The sequence below is a fragment of the Trichoplusia ni genome, chromosome 13 (assembly GCF_003590095.1).
Source record: "Trichoplusia ni isolate ovarian cell line Hi5 chromosome 13, tn1, whole genome shotgun sequence".
Lineage (NCBI taxonomy): Eukaryota > Metazoa > Arthropoda > Insecta > Lepidoptera > Noctuidae > Trichoplusia > Trichoplusia ni.
Window position 1 is genome coordinate 1582687 of NC_039490.1, and position 19161 is coordinate 1601847.

The 19161-nt window shown below is 36.3% G+C and overlaps 2 protein-coding genes across 5 annotated transcripts; both read right to left on the reverse strand.

The window, feature by feature from the left end:
- Positions 1–100: 100 nt before the first annotated feature.
- Positions 101–4510, reverse strand: LOC113500282 (regucalcin-like). Of its 2 annotated transcripts, XM_026881005.1 has the most exons (6): positions 3987–4510; positions 2150–2303; positions 1868–2071; positions 1324–1533; positions 620–732; positions 101–409 (listed from the first exon to the last, which is right to left on the reverse strand). In XM_026881005.1, the coding sequence occupies exons 2-6, from the start codon at positions 2301–2303 to the stop codon at positions 179–181; spliced, it is 912 nt and encodes a 303-aa protein (XP_026736806.1). In that variant the 5' UTR covers positions 3987–4510; the 3' UTR covers positions 101–178. The 2 variants fall into 2 exon arrangements, with proteins under 2 accessions (XP_026736806.1, XP_026736805.1); XM_026881004.1 differs by lacking the exon at positions 3987–4510 and having other exon boundaries at positions 2150–2610.
- A 1142-nt stretch (positions 4511–5652) lies between these two features.
- On the reverse strand, positions 5653–18859 carry LOC113500280 (regucalcin-like). Of its 3 annotated transcripts, none has more exons than XM_026881002.1 (7): positions 18765–18859; positions 12351–12507; positions 12025–12228; positions 10125–10340; positions 8895–9007; positions 8321–8472; positions 5653–5740 (listed from the first exon to the last, which is right to left on the reverse strand). In XM_026881002.1, exons 2-7 carry the CDS (start codon positions 12505–12507, stop codon positions 5668–5670), a joined length of 915 nt encoding a protein of 304 aa, XP_026736803.1. In that variant the 5' UTR covers positions 18765–18859; the 3' UTR covers positions 5653–5667. The 3 variants fall into 3 exon arrangements, with proteins under 3 accessions (XP_026736803.1, XP_026736804.1, XP_026736802.1); XM_026881003.1 differs by lacking the exon at positions 18765–18859 and adding an exon at positions 16625–16681; XM_026881001.1 differs by lacking the exon at positions 18765–18859 and adding an exon at positions 13271–13357.
- Between the last annotated feature and the right edge of the window lie 302 nt (positions 18860–19161).

Below are 19161 nucleotides of genomic sequence, written 5' to 3' on the forward strand. Positions count from 1 at the left end.
TTGTGCTGGATGGAAATAGGAGGACCTCCAGTATAGCAACCTGAGTAGCGACCAGACCAACAGTCCAGTCAATTGGAGTAACATTAAATAAAACAAAGAATATCGTCAAAAATATTTAATCTACATAGCATTCGTTAATAAATCTTCGCGATGAAAGGCATTCTCAATAATTTGAAACCTAAATTAGCCGGACTTTTAGGTTAGGGAGCCCCCTGGCGGAGAGCCCTGTGACAGCGTACGTTGCTCCCGATGGGGGATCCGGCATTCCTCTATCAGCATAGTTTATACCCGCAGTGGTCACGTACAGGATGTCTAGGTTGTGACCCCCGAAAGTCACTGACGTCACTTGTGGAACCGGGATTTCGATGGTTTCCAGAAGTTTCTTCTTTCTGGGATCTATTTTTAAAACCTACAGAGGAGACAGACCAGATATAAATATATTTTAACAATTTGATCATTTGAAAGATAACCTATATGTAGTCAAACTAAACAATATCATAATAGTGAAGATTTTGTTTGGTTATAAAGTATAGAGTTCAAAACTAGAACCATGGCGATTCCCACTCTTCTTTAAAATCAAGAAGTGCTGCTACAAATCTACCAACATTAAATCACTTACGTTTGATCCCCAAAAGACTGCGACCCACAGGTTCCCATCGGTGTCGATGGTCATGCCGTCTGGACAGCCAGTCAGTCCATTCTCAGTCAATGAAAACGCAATAGTAAGGTTCGCTGTAAAGAAACAAACAGCGATTCTAACAGATTATTTTTCTGTCACTGCAACTGTGCTCATGCTTTGTTGGGCGCAAGACATTGCAAAACCAGGTTACAAGTGTGCAGCAGGGCACAGGATACTTCCTGTACAGGGAACGTTTAAACATTTACCACCATTTTCATCATGAGGAAAGGTATTTGAGAAAGTGACACTGGTAGTTTTCCTGCATTGGTATTAAGCAACACCTGCAAGCCGTGCGCATTTCGGAACACAATCGGAAGACCAGCACAATATATCTGTATCATATTATTCTGTATACATATTCTTATTCTAAATTAATTATGTGAAATTCTTATGGTTATTTAATCATAATCATGTATCAAAAAGGCACTGAAAGAATAATGACTAAAAACCCAAGAAAATAAATAAAAGAAGATAAGCATTCTGTCCACTCTCTTGTCTACAGTGTGTTACTTATTGTTCACGACACTTGCCACATTAATGAACCCCAAATATGAGCAGATATTTTGATTAATCTCTATTTCCTTGTCAGTCTAACCAGGGGAGTTTGTGATTGAATCGGTATGACCGGCTATTTCAATACTTACAAATGTTTCCCGTCGCCACATCGTAGTCGTATCTTCTAATTGCGTTTGAGAAAGAGTCTATGTAATAAAATGCCTTTTCCTTGAGATCCCAGCACATCCCGTTGGAGCACTGGATGCCTGTTTCCAGCTTGGTGGTGGTGCCGTCTGGGTCGATGCGGTACAGCGACCCGGGTATAGCACTACCTGGCTTGGCTTCACTGTGTAAAGTACCTGGACAAATAGTAATCGTTTAATATTGGACTCTTTGAAATATCCAAGAAATAAAAAGCTAAATTGGAATCAGCGCTCCGTAATACTCTTGCTTGATGCTCCGATCAAGGCAATAATAATATATATATTTTAATAGGATAGGTACTCAACGAGTCCAACAGCGTTCTTGGTGATATAAAAAGCTGCACTTGTACGCTTTTGCAGGTAGGATGAGACACTACCATGCGCTGGGCAACTTATAATTTATTTGATCTTGGGTTTCGAAGATGCTGCTTCTGCTGATCATTGTACGATGGAGCTATAGCCACTACCGGATCTATAAGGTATAGTTTACCAGCAAATAGTCTTCCCAGGGGATCCGCTTTTCCATCGTTGAACATGTGTTTTGGGTTTTCGTGGTCAACTTCTGTAATAGTTCTCAAAATCTTAGGAGAACCCTCGCCTGCGGACCACTCGATCTCCACGACTTTGCGACCTTGGGTTATCAAGAAGTGGTTTTTCTTTCCTTCTACTGGTAGAATAAAACTTGCTAACGTCTCTGGAAAATGAGATCGAGAATAATAAATATAAACCTTGTTTGTTATTGTAAGGGGAATGAGACTACTAACAATCTTACCTAACTTGGCTTTAACGTGTTTGCCTGTATCTGGCTCAAACTTGTTAATGGAGTCATCTCCGCTGATGAAGTACAGCGCATTGTCCTCGCTGTGCCAGTGCGGACCCTCGCCCAGGGTTACTGGATCTAGTACTTGTGTTACCACTGGCGCCATCTTGACACAAGAACATAGTTAACCATGTTTTTTTCTATAGTATTCTCGTCCCTATTTTCTAACCTTAATGGTTGATCACCACCATAGGTAATATTGTGTCGGATGACACAAGTGTAACTGTTGTAACATAACAGCCCTCGTTAATGTGTTGCAAAGTGACGTTATTTGCTTTTGCAATTAGGCCCTGGGAATCCTACCAAATATTTTTCTAACCTTTATTAATTAAGCATACCGCAATTACGAGACCTGGCCTCCAAATATACTTGTGTTCAAAGTAGGTACGCTAATAAAAATAACTATATAATAAATAATAAATCCGGGGACAACTCACACACGGTTATCTGATCCCCAAGCTAAGCAGAGCTTGTGTTATGGTAACCAGACAACTGATAAACTTACTTATATATTTCTAAATACATACATACATATCACTACATAGTATAAAACAAAGTCGCTTTTTCTGTCATCATGTTGTATGTTATATTAAAACAGTTGCTGGAATTTAGACCTGCAACTATGTGCATAATAATTCAATCTTTGAAACCCTAGTTCACACCTTTGTTTAGTCCTAGCTACCGCATTAGGTTAAGTAACCTGTAATGGTAGATTAGTGTGATAATTAAATAAATAAATAAATAAATAAATGTCCCTATGAACGCTTAAATCTTTAAAACTACGCAACGGATTTTGATGCGGTTTTCAACAATAGATAGAGCAATTCTTGAGGAAGGTTTTAGTGTATAATAAGTTTAGGTTTTGTGTAAACTAACAATATTACAACGATATTAGTTAAACATGTCGGAAAAAATTAAGCCATTCGAGAGCTTTCCTCGAGAACGCTGCCAAAACCTTTTGAGTTACAACAAAACTATGTATGGCGGGTTTGTACCTCTTTAATAAATCTACAAAAAAGTCCGCGGTGGTATATGTCTATCTTATATTATATATGTATATATATATATATATGGTTATTGTGGGTTATCCAAGGATAACCCACAATAACCATTTTTATGTGTTTTCTTAATACAGTAAAATTATGGGTTATTTACGAACCTATTTTTAACAATACAGTATTAATCCTTATCCAAATAAATAAGTTAGATATATTATACATGTAATATAGAACAAAATTGCCTTTTACACTACACCAAAAAAGTGAATAGGTAATGAGTTATCGTAATATTAAAATCTCCGCGCGAGAAATTAAAAATCGATGAAACGTAGCGAAGATATCGTTGGCATCTATATACTAATATACTTATACTAATATATAAAGCTGAAGAGTTTGTTTGTTTGAACGCGCTAATCTCAGGAACTACTGGTTCAAATTGAAAAAATATTTTTGTGTTGAATAGACCATTCATCGAGAGAGGTTTTAGGCTATATATCATCACGCTGCGACCAATTGGAGCGAAGAAAAAGTCATAACTTATATCTTCTAACCACGCAGACGAAGTCGCGGGCAACAGCTAGTTATAGATAAATTACACCCAGACACAGAACAAATGATCGTGCTCATCACACAAACATTAAAATTTGTTCTGGGTGGGAATCGAACCCACGACCTCCGGTATAGCAGTCAGGGTCACTCACCACTAGACCAACAGGCCAGTCAACTGTATATTTTGGCTCAAAATAATTAAAAAAAAAAATCTGTAATAAAGCGAATTATATTATACTCACAATGATTATAACGTAGGAAGTAAGCAAGTATTAATAGATAAAATGAGTTATTTTGATGTGTCTATAGACTGCTAAGAGCACAAGTGTGGGGTTCTAAGCGGCACGATATATATATACCCCATTTTATCTCAAAAACAAAACGTTCAAAAATTATGTTGTAATAGTATTGCAACATAATTTTTCCAATTAATCGAAAATTTGTTTCAGTATCAACCGTTATCCTGTATTTTATTTTCAGTCATGAATAGATTCGGTAGTTAATAATACCATTATTTTATGTAGGTATCTCAAGGTATAGAAGAACGAAGTGCTTCAGCGGCTAATTACTAATGCTATGCGACAAAAAAAAACCAGGGAAGAAAAATCACTTGCTCCGATATCAAAATGTTGTTAAAAATATTTTAGAATTTAAAATTATAATACCGAATGGTAGTTTTAAGTTCATCGATCTGGGACAGAAATACTTTGTTTCATAATACCAAATCAAATCCATTTATTCAAGTTAGGCTACAAAGTAGCACGTTCTATAAACGTCAAAGGATCATAATATATTAATACTAGTCATTCAAAACAAAAATGAATGTATCATTTTTGTTCTGAATGACACACAAACGTATCGAGAATACCTTAATAAATAAAAATTAAATTAACGTGGGAAGAAAAACCCACGTTTCTAAATGTCCATTCAAATTTTATCAAAATAGTCCAGCCCTATATTAGTTGAAAATGGCAATGTCATCGGGTTTGAAGCTACCCCGAAAATTTCAGCCTGCTTATTGGGAAATGCCTCATAATTGAGTTGCAAAAATCCAACCGGAACGACAAACAAACAAGCAAGAAGTGAGTGTTAAAAACGTGGGAAAATTAGAAGGTCACTTCGTAGCTTAGTGTTTTTTACAAAAGCGTTGTTTTAATTTTAAATCATTTTTTTTTAATTATTTCATATTTTCTTCCTTGCATAAAGCCATTGATTACGGCGAAGGCCCCTTAAGCGGTATTTAAGTATGTAGGTACCTACTTATTTCTATCTACCTATATTTTGAGTCACTTTTTTTTTCTCCGGGCCTGGTTACTGTAAATTATGTAATAAATAATAATATACAACTATTCAATTATCATTTTGATGAATGCAAATATTTTTTTCATTTCTTGCGATAATAATATCTTGATGCTGAGCATAAGCAAGTGATAAGCGATTGTTGTAAACGCAAATCATCGTTAACAAGCTTTTTTAAAATACATCAAAATAAGAAAATAATTTGATAAATTCTGCATTTAATATTATTTGTCTTGTTTACAAAGCATCTGTTGTTATATCAAATATTTTACCAAAATATTATATCGGCGTTAATAAATGTTAACTGGTTTTCCTGATTGCCAAAAAATTACGAAACTGACGAATGAGCGGACAAATAGCCGAGTAGTCACTGCGTCGAAGCAGCGTCGCGGGTTCATTCCTTTATAAGGACAAGTATGAGGTATCCACAAAAATATTTTTGAGACCGTTTCTGTGCATCATTTGAATGTCTTTATAATACCATCGTAGGATCCACAGGACGTTAACTGGGTATGAAAAGCAAAACTTACTCATTTCGATATTTTTAAAATGTTTGCCGTTTAGTGCCTAGGTGTGGTCAGAAGTCGTAGAGTTAAATAAAAGTCGGCATTAAATTAAGATAATTTAATCAAGTAGCACGTTATAGTTGGGGTGTCCCCTGGCGGCGAGGCCGGTGACGCTGAAGGTGGCCCCGGCGCACACTGGGGCAAGCTATATGGAAGCAATACCCAAAATGTTAGTAGTGTAATAAACTTAATGATTAACCTTTATTCTTCTTCTAACATCTCAATAACCTCCGGATCGAAGGGTTTTCGTTTCATTTTAGGCACTTTGCGCATCAGGCTTAAGATGGGGTCTGAGGATATGAACAAGCGATTCATGATGTCTATGAGATTTTCAGTTCTGGATGTTTTTCGACTAAAACGTTCTCGGTACGTTTTAAAATCCTTATTTCTAGACTCCTGGGCTTCTTCACTGAGTTGACCAATCGGCAACAAAGCTTGGGTAACAATTTCAGGGCCATGTATTAAAAGTTTGTGGACTGTAGGTGTCATTGGCATCCATGGATACAGACTTACGTAAAGAGAAGCAGTTTCATGACAAAATGTTTGAAACTTGTGTGAATTTATTTTAAACCCACTTGATATCGTTTGCAATATTATGTAGAATCGTTTTATAAGCTGCGAATCAATCTGTGTTATCGCGGCTGACTTTTCAAAGTTTTGGAAGAAAATACGTGCCACATTCCCGTCATTGCTGTTGCCAAAGCCAGGTTTTGGTTTGTCTACAATAAGGGATAGTTGTTTTCTAAACTCAGTCTGAATTCGTTTTTTATTTTGTTCTACTGTCTCTTTGTTTTCTTTATTCACACGCCACTCCTGAATGGGTAATTTATAAGAAAGGTGCAAAAAAAATTCAAACAATCGTATCCAGCAATGTAAGACTGATAAACCAAACGATATGAAATCATTTTTGACGGGTTTTTGCAGAACAGTATTTAAATTATTAAATTCTTTAGAGGTGGCATTACATAAATAACACTTCAATGTAGATTTCGTATCTGAGAGGGCATTACATAATTTACCATCCACCATTGTAAAAATAGCCTTATGCACAACTTCATATACATTCTCATTCACTTTAATCTTTGTTGGTGACAAATTTTCAACTTGTTGATCAATGTCTTGTTTTTTTGCTTTGACTAATTCATCAGTTTCTTTACGATACTGGAGACTTATCGGCCGACAAAATCGTGATGAAGAAGGCTTTGGATTTTGCCACAAAACAACTGTGCTATCATTTTTCTCATACGAAAGTCTTAATGGAACGAGACTACTTAAAAACATATATTTGTCGTCAGCAGTCTCCGAAATAAACTTTTGTTTGTATTGGGTATGACTGGAGCTTCCGTCAAAACCCCATTTCGTATGCAATACAATTTTATCCGAAGAGCTTATTGACTGCGTAAGAAGAACACTTTTTTGTGAATGTATCAGACGAGTGGCAGTGTGATCAAGCAACGACTGAAGGGGCACGACAGCTTCAGTTTCTGTAACCTGAACGTCTTTCGGATAGCAAAGAGCCTTTTCTGCCTGCACCAACTTGTAAGATGGAAAAATATCTTTAGCGTAGTTTCTGATAATTTCATATTGTTTACGAGATAGTTGAGCCTCAATTAGTAATGAAAGTGCTTCCCGCGGTGATATTTTCTTGACCTTTATTTCGGTAGATATGTCAAAACAGTCTTTTGCGTATTTGGGACATACTGACATTTTTTTAATAACTTGTGCTTCTGTGGTTCTACCTGAGGACCTTAGCTTCATTTGTGCTGCATAAGTTAAAAAATCTGCATCCATCTCAGCACGCAGACTAGATGTTTTTCTGCGTTTTGAATTTTCGCTAGAGTCACTAAAATTTGAAGTGGGCCTTCCTGAGTTTATGACTACAAAACGTGTAAATTTACAACTTCCATCCAACCAAGTCTTTTCATTAGCGAATAGTCTTTCTCTATGTTTACCGTGTAGTAACCATTTCGTGTTAAATTGTCGCTTGAAGTTACGCAGTTGTAAAGTTAAATCTGTACGAGATTGCGTAGGACAATTCGTTTGGGAAGCAACAAAATCTATTATTTCTTTAAATTTACTATCAAATGATTTATATTTACTCTTAAAAAATACTTCTACTAAAGTTTTTCTACTGATAATGACGTTTTTCGACATATCTGAAAATAATTAAAAAAATACTTATGCGCCTGTTATAGCATTGAAAGCAATATTTTGAATTTGCGCAAAGTTCTTTCACTATTGCGTTTGGTTTCTTAAAAATGAAGGTTTGTATTATACATAACACTAATTCATTTCAAAAGAACTTCGCGCAAAATTAAAATATCATTACTTTAATTATAAAATACAATAAAATAAATATATTGTTATTTACTAATATTATATAATACTTTTGCCCTATTTGACTTTTATTTATAATAGTACTGACCTTGATCTTCACTGGACATATTTTAGTTTTTGGATAACTTCAATAACAGTGAAGTTATGTACACTTGAATCACGCAGACGAAATAGTGCAAATGCAACAACTATCAATTCTATCAACTTTGTGGCAATATATTAGCGAACTGATAACCTTTGGATGGATAATATCAATGCTATGTGATGCGAAATATATCGAACTTTGATGTTTTGTCATAAGTTTCTTGAAATACCCTCATTTTAGAAATTCAATTTTGGGCATCGCCTTCATACAGCTTGCCCCAGTGTGGGCGGGAGGCGGCTGCGGCCGGCCGCGGTCCATGCGCGCCGACGTCACGTACAGCACGTCCAGGCGCGCGCCGCCGAACGCGGCCGACGTCACCTGCAGCGCGGGGATCGGGACCTTCTGCAGCAGCTTGCTCTTCTTAGGGTCGATTCTTAATATCTGGACAAAATTGATCCATTAGATTTCAACGGTTTTATAATTATGCTAGTCCGACACCTCGATGCATAAAATGAAGCAAACATGAATCAAACCTGCGACGGCTCCGATTACTGTTACAAGGCATCTGTCGCTTTAGCAACCAACTACTGGGACCGATATGAATCTTACGGCGACATGTTACTGACAGATTATTGTAGGAGATACTCACAAAGACGAAAGCAAAATATCTCGACAAACTAAAATCAACCTTATTGCAGCGAAATAAAGAAAATTATAACAATACCTATGTTAAATGAATTATATCTACGTATTATACGTGAAACTTTCAAATCAAATACACCACGAATCGTTTTCAGAAAAAAATATAATATGTATCGCTTAACGTACGTAGGTAATTCATAAAATAAAACTTGTCTTCTTACCTGGTTGCCATCAAAGTTGGCGACCCAGAGGTTTCCGTCGGTGTCGATGGTCATGCCGTCCACGATGCCTTTCAGGCCGTGGTCCTTATACGCGAACACCGTCTTGGGGTTCGCTGGAAACACACATCATATTCAATTACATACACTATTTGTTAGAAGTGGGAATTTCTATTTTCATTCGCCTATAAAAGTCCCAGATACGTAGTGCCCTCACTGTGGGTTTAAGTAATTAGCGACGCACGACGAAAAAAAGGGATGTAAATTGACAATATTTCCAAAAGCTTCAAATTTTACATCTTTCCGTAGACAGCCAAATATATCATGCCATACACCGTGATTTTTAGTCGTCTTACAAAAGCAGCCCAGTTCATGTATCCAATGACTAGAACACGTTCATGATAAAAAAATTGGTATTTATGAGATTTTAATAAATTTAAAATGTAAGTTTTATTCAATATTATGATGCAATTCGTAGTTTTTTAGAAACACAGCTCTGTTGCGAGCGCGGTCCGAGCCTTGTAACAAGGGTGAGGGGCGCGGGCGGCGGCGTTTTTATCATTTTTAACAGCATGTTTCAGATTTCTCATGTTTCATTTTTTTTCGTACCTTTTATCTTAGTTGAAGATAAAAAAATAATAATCGCGCCTTGGGGTATTTTACGTCGGATACATGAGCTGGGCTCCTTTTGTAAGACGACTAAAAAATCACCGTGTATAATATATCAATGGATCGATGCCCAAATATTTAATTTCTTCTATTTAATATAAGCACGGTTATTAACATTAAACTGTCGCTCAATCATGCAATCATCTCGCCATACTGGTTTGGAAGTGAAGAGAGTATTCAGCGAGAAAGGTGATCGAGGCAGAGGCGACCTCGTGATGCTATATTATTTTTCAATTTTCCTTATAACCCGTATGTTAAGGTTATTATAATTCATTCACATTACTCGCTTAACTATCGGTGCGAGTATTTTTTAAAGTAGTTGCCAATAAACAATTGTACGAGAAAGACGTGTTTCCTTCCACAAAAATCACCTCAAGCCACAATCAACCGTATCATTCAGAACACCGTATATATAATATTTACGTTATCCATATATGCTTGTACGCTTAGGTCAGACAGTGAAAATTCAATCTATCTATTCAGCCTATCGACGTCCACTTCTGTATACGCTTAGATTTTATTTCTGATATCCAGTTGAGTCTTTATACCGGAAAATCAACTTACATATCTCTCCTGTTTCCACATCATAATCGTATCGCCTGATGGTGTACTCGAAGGAGTCGGCGAAGTAGAAGGCCTTCTCCTTGAGGTCCCAGCACAGGCCGTTGGCGATGTCGATGCCGGTGGCCAGCGTGGTGGTCGTGCCGTCAGGGTCGATGCGGTACAGGGAGCCTTTCTTCAGGTCGAACTTGCCTGGCTCGTACTCATGGCCCATTGTACCTAGAACATGGATATATTTGAACCAAGTGTTTGAAGATGACTGGCATATTTTAAATGCTGTTTTAATTTTAAGTAAAAGAAAATACTTGAGAGGTGTAAAGAGACACCTGGATGGAGCGACGTTCCTTTCGATTAATTAGTCAAGAAATTATAACATGTTTTTAAGTAATTATAATGATTTTTTATTATTATTTAGAAATATAATTATGTGATGCAAACTTAAGCAGATAACTGGCTTGGTTTCCATAACAGATGAAGAGAGAGAAAGAAACACGCACACGCCGCACGGCTTTACAACTAAGCAAACAGTGTGGTCTTGGTCTTAATTTTTTGTGAATGCCGCCATTTATATTTCAAGAATAACTACAAGCTATTTAATTCGATGAATGTAATAAATGTGGTTGTAGACGTCATGTTAAGCCAGCATAAATACTGAGTAATGAATATGAAAACCCAGAAAATAGTTTTCTTGTATAGTTTATAAGGAAAAAAATAGCTCTTACTTAATACAAGTACTTTACACTTTTCCGTAATTACTCTTATGGAATAATGAACCTACACGTCCAAAAATCAACTAAAACTGCATCTGCACTGAGACAGGACTCGAACCTGCGACTTCTGGCATCGTGACACGTCTAATGGCGGACGCGTTTTTATTCTTTGTGTTTAGTGCAGATATTATACGCTTCGCAGCGCTCTTTTGCTTATTAAATAATAAAGCATTTTTACTTTTTCATAAAACTTCAGTGGGTCAGAAAAAAATATAATTTTGTATTCATGTGCGTGAGACCTAATATTAATAGTCACAGTATTAGTACCATAAAACATGGTGACTAGTAGTGATGGAGTAAATACAGTCGGATATTGTAAAAGGATTACAACTTTTCGTCCACTCGCATAAGTTTATTTACATAAATTAAAAGTATAGGTTATAATTTATGAAACATTAGAGAGTCTTCATAAAATATTAGTTTATTTTGAAAACATAGGCGTGTCGTAGTGCGGTGACTACACTACGGATGGAACAAAACATAGTCGGAAAGATTTTTTTTAATAGATATAAGCAGCAAATACAAATTAAATGCTTATACAGTTAAATTTGTGTTTATTGTGCTACATTTCGTAAGTGCATTAATAAAAATAGATTACAAAATTACATATTTACGAATTTTCGATAATGATTTCCAAATATCTCTTTAGTTTACAAAAAATATGATACATGGATCCTAATTTTACAAAATCATAACTTGTAACATGTGTGTTAGGTATTGTAACATGTGTATTTGGTATTGTAAAATTACATCCACAATTCCACATACAGAAACCGTATAGTCACAAAAAGTTTAACATTATTTTATTTTTTATTTATTCAAAAAATATTACTGTACAGATCACAGCGAAAACAGCTACGATAAAGAAATCTCATAAACATAAGTTTGTCTCTGTCGCTCGCAGTGTTTACAAGATGCCTGCCTTCTCTTTCCCTCATATCGTTGGTGTTTGGCGTTGCCTGAACTCGAGGTCCGAGCTACAGCTGATGTGAACACTAGTCTCATCGCCTAGCGTCAATCGTCTAGTTTCATCGACCCAATACAGGTTTCAAGTATTTAATAAAATTAATTAACTCTTATATGCCTTATAAATACGTATTCTAGAACAGCTTGGCTTATCCATAGGTACTCACCGGCGAACAGCCTGCCCCTCGGGTCTGCCTTAGCATCGTTGAACCTATTGTTAGGGTTGTCCTTGTCTACTTCGGTGATGACCCGGACTATGGAGGCGCTGTTGTCCTCGCCGTCCCACTCCACCTCAACCACTTTCCGACCCTGGCTGATCACGAAGCGGTTCTTCTTGCCTTCGACCGGAATTATGAAGGTTGGCATCTCATCTGGAAAGTTCAGGTTTTTTGTTAGGAAGGAGTTTTTAGTGACTTGGTTTGTGCAATGTTTTGCTATTTACTTATGTCTGTAATAGATCTAGTACAAGTCAAATTTAATTTATATTACATACCAAATTTGGACTTGGTGTGCCGTTCGGTTTCCGGCTCATATTTGTTGATGGTGTAGTCGAAGATGCTGACGAAGTAGAGCGCCTTCGCGTCGCTGTCCCAGTGCGGGCCCTCGCCCAGCCACACGGGATTCGTCACCGGTAACACCACGGGCGCCATCTGAGGGTAACGCAACCAAATATAAAGTACTTTCTGAAATTTGAAGAAGATTTGGAAAAGTGTTCTGTATCTGTAAGACCTTTTAATCCCTTAAGCACAACTGAGTCTGAAATGTTTAGGCTAATTTATTAAGAAGCTCTCGTTAGTCGGATATTGGCACTTGAAATCTATAGCAGTTCAACCGATACCATTATTACTACGGTACTTGTAACGAATTTCAGGCTGTATACCGCGGTGATAGTTCAATATGAGGTTAATACCTCGTAATACTTTCGAGGTTCATTACAAGCATATCCAGCTTGCTACCTGAACCAGTAGATACCAAAAAGACGACAAGAGCATTTAGTTGCCTCCATACCGGTAATACGGACAGATAAAAACTAGTGCCAGTCGCCCAGACGTGCACCACGGAACACATTTGTATTTGCATGTTAAACAAAAATCGCGACCTTTTGAATGTCAATGTCATGCAGCAGACTCGTTAGGCGAATATTACTAGCTTATAAGGTCAAATTAAGTTGACTTCTAAAGGCACGAAATCGATTACTAGTAATAACGGCATAAAGGGATCGGTAATTGTATTAGCTAACTTGTCATTTGCAACTTAACAGTGATTTGCCAGTTTACTGTCAAAATGACATATGCACCAAAACACACGAACATTTTGACAGCAATATCGCAAGAAAAATTGCTGTTGCACTGCACTTAGACGTTAGCTAATATCACTGCTATATTTTTTTAATATCTAGTATTTAATATTCACCGGTTTAAACGACGCGATGCTCAGGATAATAATATTAGTTAGGAAAGGTAAGTTGTGATTGTGGAAGAACATTGTTGCGTTTGGATTCTAAGCGGTTACTGACAGTGTGTGATAAGTTCGCGCTATTATATCCTGAGATTCTCCGCCGGCCGGCGAGCGCCGGCATTTCGTATGGGGAATCCGTGACGTCACACATTGAATTAATGTTATGAAATGCGAGGCGTATTGCTCAACGCGCAGCTTTGGGCAACGGGTGTTGCTATTCATTGCGCAAAAATTGACTTCCGAGAGTGCCGAGTTTTTGTTATCGTTCAGATATAGCTGTTTGTTTAGGTGCGTAGGTCGCGTGTTATTCGCGCGCCACACCGCGTGTTTACCATGTATTTATATTGTGCCGGCCTACAGGGAAAAGTGTTGTGATCGTATTCATGGTGCAATTGAAAATAGTGTTTAATACGAGTGTTACTCTACAACTTGTGCTTGTGGCGATATTATGTGTTATTGAAACGTTTTGTGAATACGAATTTCGCGAAGACGTTAAATAAAATTGTGCAATGACACAGTAAACAGTGTTTCAATAGGGTAAGTTTATATTATTAGTTTACGATAAAGTTTAACTTCCTGAATTTGTATATTTCGCACCATAACGTCTTGTTTTCGGTACAAAAAATATTTTCCAACTTTTGCCCTTTGACAAGCGTGGTTTACAAGATTTAACTATTATTTCGCAATACGTTTAAGTGATCTATACGGATCTTATTCTTGACAATGAGCGATATACAATATCTGAAGAATAAATGTCTCAAAGTATGATTTTACACTCAGTCGCAACTTTTTACAGACTACTTATTTGTTGTTGTTTTAATTTAATCCTTGTGTCACGGGGGTTTCACAAACATTTAAGTCACATACACAAAGACACCCAGTCCCACTGACAAATGTTTATCCTATGCTCGTATGCATGTTTTTTGCAAGTTTAGAGTGGTGACCTCAACCAGTCGTCTCTTTTATTTTTAAAGCACAAAGTAAACAAGTGTCTGTGTATTTATTCACAGACGCACATACATATGTACATTTAACCATTTCTACATCAGAACTACGGACTGAATGAACCGATTCTGTTGATTCTTTTTTCATACAACGTAAACCAACTGTCATTTGTCCCAAAAAATCATCAAATTTGGCTCGGTGGGTTTTTATTTATAGTCGGTTGTATGTCTTTGTTCTTAAAACAATTTTATCGGCCATTGTTATTTGCACGTTGACTTGTAAATATACTTTAATATTTTAAAAGCAAGGTGAGGCTGAGGTTGAAAAACATACCTAGTTAAAGTAGACGAAAAAGAATTCTAAAATGTATACCTACAAGGAAAATCATCTTATTTTTTCGAATTTACAAGAAGCTTAAACGACACAAACATAGAAACTTGATCATATACTTGTAAATTCTGGTTATAAGAGTAGTGATTGAGTCACGTGCGGTACCCCAAGGCCGGTCGATACAATTACGGCGAAACCTCTCAAGTTCGATCGAGAATAGACATTATAACGTATTAGGTGATCAGCCATCATGCTGGACAAACATTTGAATGAACCGCAAATGTTGTCGAAATAAGTCCAATATTGCGCAACACCGCTCTGGTAGTTGGCGACAAATATTTGTAAGCTCAACAAATGTTTGTGAAGTTTGAGTGTCTGTTGTGAATGTGATGTGAATAGTAAAACACCTGAGAAAGTTTAGGTCTCGTTTGCGTTTCCTCAATTGCGTAACCTTGTGTGTGCTAGAATTTCGCAACGCAAGTCAATGAACTCAAAATCAAGGTTAAAATTTCAGTGCTATACAAATGTTTTTCATTGAAGTTTAATATTGCGCAACACAGCGCCAATTTAGTTGGCGTCAAACATTTTACAGTCTACAAATGTTGGTGCCAAGTTTGGGTCTTAACTGTAAATAGTGAAACCCCATACACTAATTTAGGTCTCGTATTTTCCTTAATTGCGTAACATTATTTTCTATAGAAGAATTTCACAACACAGGACAACGGACGCGAAAATATTGTAAAATTTAAACCGATAAAAACATGATTGCTAAAAATATCAATGATACACATGATAATAATGATAAAACTGAAGCGCTTCATTGATTATGATTCGTAGAAACATATTGATACTATTTTCTGGAGTAATAGCGTACATTAGTAACTAAGGAATATACGACATATGAAGATGAAATACTCAAGGTTAAAAAAGAAGCATACAAACCTGTGCCAAAAAGCGTCAATGTCAAACAGAACTTGGACCACGACTGACAGTTATATCTACGTAATTTAAGACAATTTTAAAACTCCGCAAACATTATAATAGTTGTAGGAGTTCCCCTTATGACGTCACTCGTCGGCGCGTCTAATGTATTCGGAACAGTGGGTCAATGACATCTAAACTAATATCGAATTAATTGAAGATAAATTCTTGAATTAATTAAGTTAGTGTTACGGTTAGAGGTTCGTAATAAAAGGCTAAACTCACATCTAGTATGTAGAGTATCCCAAGCGTAACTGAAAGTTAATTTCGTGTGACATTTCGCTTTGGAAAAATTCTGGCACGAAAATAGCACAAGGATAACAATAGGAGTTAGTGTCGGTCACTCACACATCCAAGTTAGTACGTACGCTGAATACTGAATACTTAAAAATGTATAGCTATGCAGAAACAAGTCCGTGTTAGTTAATTTTGGCACTTGTTTTTCCTAGCACAAAGCAAACTTGCCGCGACTCTACCAAAGTCACTTTAACGGCCGGTTCGGTCTATTGTATCGTATTCGTTCTTTAATATTGACTGATATTTTTAATAGTTTCTAGGCTTCTGAAACCCCAAGTAACACAAGGACTAGATCCCTAAATGCGAGGCTCATTTAAATAAACTGAAAATATTTGCACGCGCGAGTCAAGCTCGTGACACTGAGGATGCCTTATAAATAGGCTAAAGAAAAGATACATGCAACAACAAATTGTGACCTGTTACAATTATAACCATTGCTTAATTTCCATATTTATAGTCATTAGTCAGTATTTATTACTTACAATAAAAATAGAACCTCCAATAGGGTTCCCGTAAAAAAATCATTTTTGCAATCAGACTTAACAAATACAGACAACATTTTCCACACAGGCCGTGAAAAAGTTTATTAAAATTCAACAGACCTACGAATAATTTCAGCCCAAAAAACTTCCAAACTTGACAAACAGAAATAAAACCGTAGCACTATCCTTTACATAGCTATCTACTGCACCTTACCTTGGGTAAATCAAACAAATACTGCAAAATATACTGACGAGAGCCCGAGAGTTATCGTACCTGTCACATGCGATTGCGATTTGCTGAATGCTTGAATCCCAACAACTTCTGCTTGGATACACACATCAAGTATTTGAGTGCGGAAAGATTACGCATAGTATCACTAGATAAGCGAGCATTACTTTATCTATTACCTGTTATTGTTTCCATAACGCATCATTTGTACAGCAGATAATGCTATGCTGCTGAACATCGATAGCTGTATAACACGGCTGAATAAAAATAAATTGAACTAACATTTATCCCTTGTTAAATTTGTTCTTATAGAAGCCTCATAATTTATATCAGCTGCAAAAATTTTAACTATAACAGTTCACGTGATTCAAGCTGGTGATAGACTGATAGACGTTGAGACAGTGCAGCGGTGTCTCACTAATAGGGAGCTGTTGTTTAAATTTTGCAACACAAAAAAAATTGGACTTTAATCTGTCCGAATGGATGATCAGAGTCCGTCGGATTATCTTGTTGTGTGCATGCTTAATGCTGAGCATATATAAGTACTCGTATATAGAGGTACCTATTTCTCATTATAATGTTACACTTTTGGGAAAAAGACGTAAACTTACACAGAGGATAAATTGCACTGTCATTCGGAATCATGGACGGATGCCATGCTCCAGAATCATGTCCTGAACTCTTGAATTACGGATTAGCGAGGATCTCACACTACACAGGGTGTTACTGATGCTATGTTGTTAAATTGACTGATCAACCAGGTTTTTTTCATGACAACTGGAGTAATAGGGCAATCCTACAAAAAAATATCCCAAACAAATGTTGATAATCTGATTATAATTCGGTATGAAAAACTTTTGACTTTTTGAAAGTTGTAGTAAATAATATGATGAGTATTTTACATAGATATGGAATATATTTAACAGCAAATCTATACTAATATATAAAGCTGAAGATTTTGTTTGTTTGTTTGAACGCGCTAATCTCAGGAACTACTGGTCCAAATTGAAAAATTCTTTTTGTGTTGAATAGACCATTGGAAGGCTTTAGGCTATAAACCATCACGCTGCGACTAATAGGAGCGAATATACAATGGAAAATGTGAAAAAATCAGGGCAGGTATAAATCATAACTTATATCTTCTACCCGCGGGGACGAAGTCGCGGGCAACAGCTATTTCTGATAAACCTCAATGATACACGAACGGAAGATTAAGGATTTTCACCAGCTTTGTATTTTTATAATACGCTTAAGTTTCGATAAGATATTAATATAATAATATTTAAAAGCCACTTATCATATAGAATAAAAATAAGAATTAGGTCAGTGGGATAAACAAATAAACGACGGTTTATGCTAGCACCGTAGAACCAACATCTCGGCAGACGCACGTGTGTATTTAAGTCTTAATATAATAATTATTACATAAATATATTAGGTTTATAGTAGCCTGTAGATTCAACATCTTTCAACGGTTTGTCAAGGCACGTCTGAGACATAGGTTTAAAACTCTAACAATAGGGCTTCATTCTACTATTTTTAATAGTTATTCAAATGATTATGACTCAACTCCTTCGTTTTCCAGCCACTGCCTTTTAGGTACATGTAATCTCCTAACCACTTGAAATGCGGAACACTCAATATCAACACACTGAATTTCCAATGAAAATGTTGGCAAAATACTTAGGAAAATACGAATAGTATCAAATTTAATCTAATTTCCATTCATTAACCGGCAATTTGAAATCGCGGAATTGCGGTCCAAGTTTTAGGTTTCATCCATAAGTTGGGAAGATAGACTTGTACCGATAAAGAAATATATTGGCTTTTAAAAACACGGTTCTCGCTGGGCATCCCTTATGGAAAAGCTGGCTAACGCTGCCTGTCTACTGAAGTAGAGCCTGCAGAACGGACAAATGCAGATTTTCCAACTAGACTGCTGTAATTTTTTATGCAATAAAATCCAATATTTTCTCTCAGTGTCTCAGCAGACTTGCTCCATTTCAGTGGACTAACGACCTAATATCAGTGAGTAATTGACAAGAATTTTGAATAACAAGCTCTAATATAAACCCGCAACTCACATTAAATAATTCCCTCTAACAAACTATTCAAAACTAAACCTTAATCCAACACAAACTAAGTCGAAAGTAAATCGACAATAAATATAAAAAAACATACTCACATTTACACAGAAAAACAGTGGTTATCACAGCACAGACACAACTGTACAGAGTTACACTATCATTGTTATATAACGCACTGGGTATCTAATCTAATCAACAATCTAATTATTAAGTGTTGATTCTAAATCTTATTCGCCACTAACGCGAATATCTGCGATAGTAGGATATCTTGTATTATTTCATGAAATTTCTTTTCAACGAGTGCAGCCAGCAACAACTGCAGCAATACGGTCTCGAACCGAGATTTCTATCATAAATAACTTTAAAAACAATGAATAAGTAATAAAAATTTAATAGTGCGTGTATTGCCTCGTAATTACAGTCGCGCTATTTTTAGTCTGTTTATGTAGCGTGGTCTCACGTACCGCTTTAATTATAAGAGCTAATGATATTTTT

What these genes read in the sequence shown, in the direction of transcription:
- LOC113500282 (XM_026881005.1), bottom strand. Translation starts at nt 2,303, where the DNA reads ATGGCGCCAGTGGTAACACAAGTACTAGATCCAGTAACCCTGGGCGAG. An exon ending in CCTGGGAAGACTATTTGCTG is followed by an intron (nt 1,534 to 1,867) that starts GTAAACTATACC and finishes CTATTTGTCCAG; the next exon opens with GTACTTTACACAGTGAAGCC. An exon ending in TGTGGCGACGGGAAACATTT is followed by an intron (nt 733 to 1,323) that starts GTAAGTATTGAA and finishes GTTTCTTTACAG; the next exon opens with CGAACCTTACTATTGCGTTT.
- LOC113500280 (XM_026881001.1), bottom strand. Translation starts at nt 13,342, where the DNA reads ATGTTCTTCCACAATCACAACTTACCTTTCCTAACTAATATTATTATC. An exon ending in TGTGGAAACAGGAGAGATAT is followed by an intron (nt 9,008 to 10,124) that starts GTAAGTTGATTT and finishes GTGTGTTTCCAG; the next exon opens with CGAACCCCAAGACGGTGTTC. An exon ending in CCAACTTTGATGGCAACCAG is followed by an intron (nt 8,473 to 8,894) that starts GTAAGAAGACAA and finishes AATTTTGTCCAG; the next exon opens with ATATTAAGAATCGACCCTAA.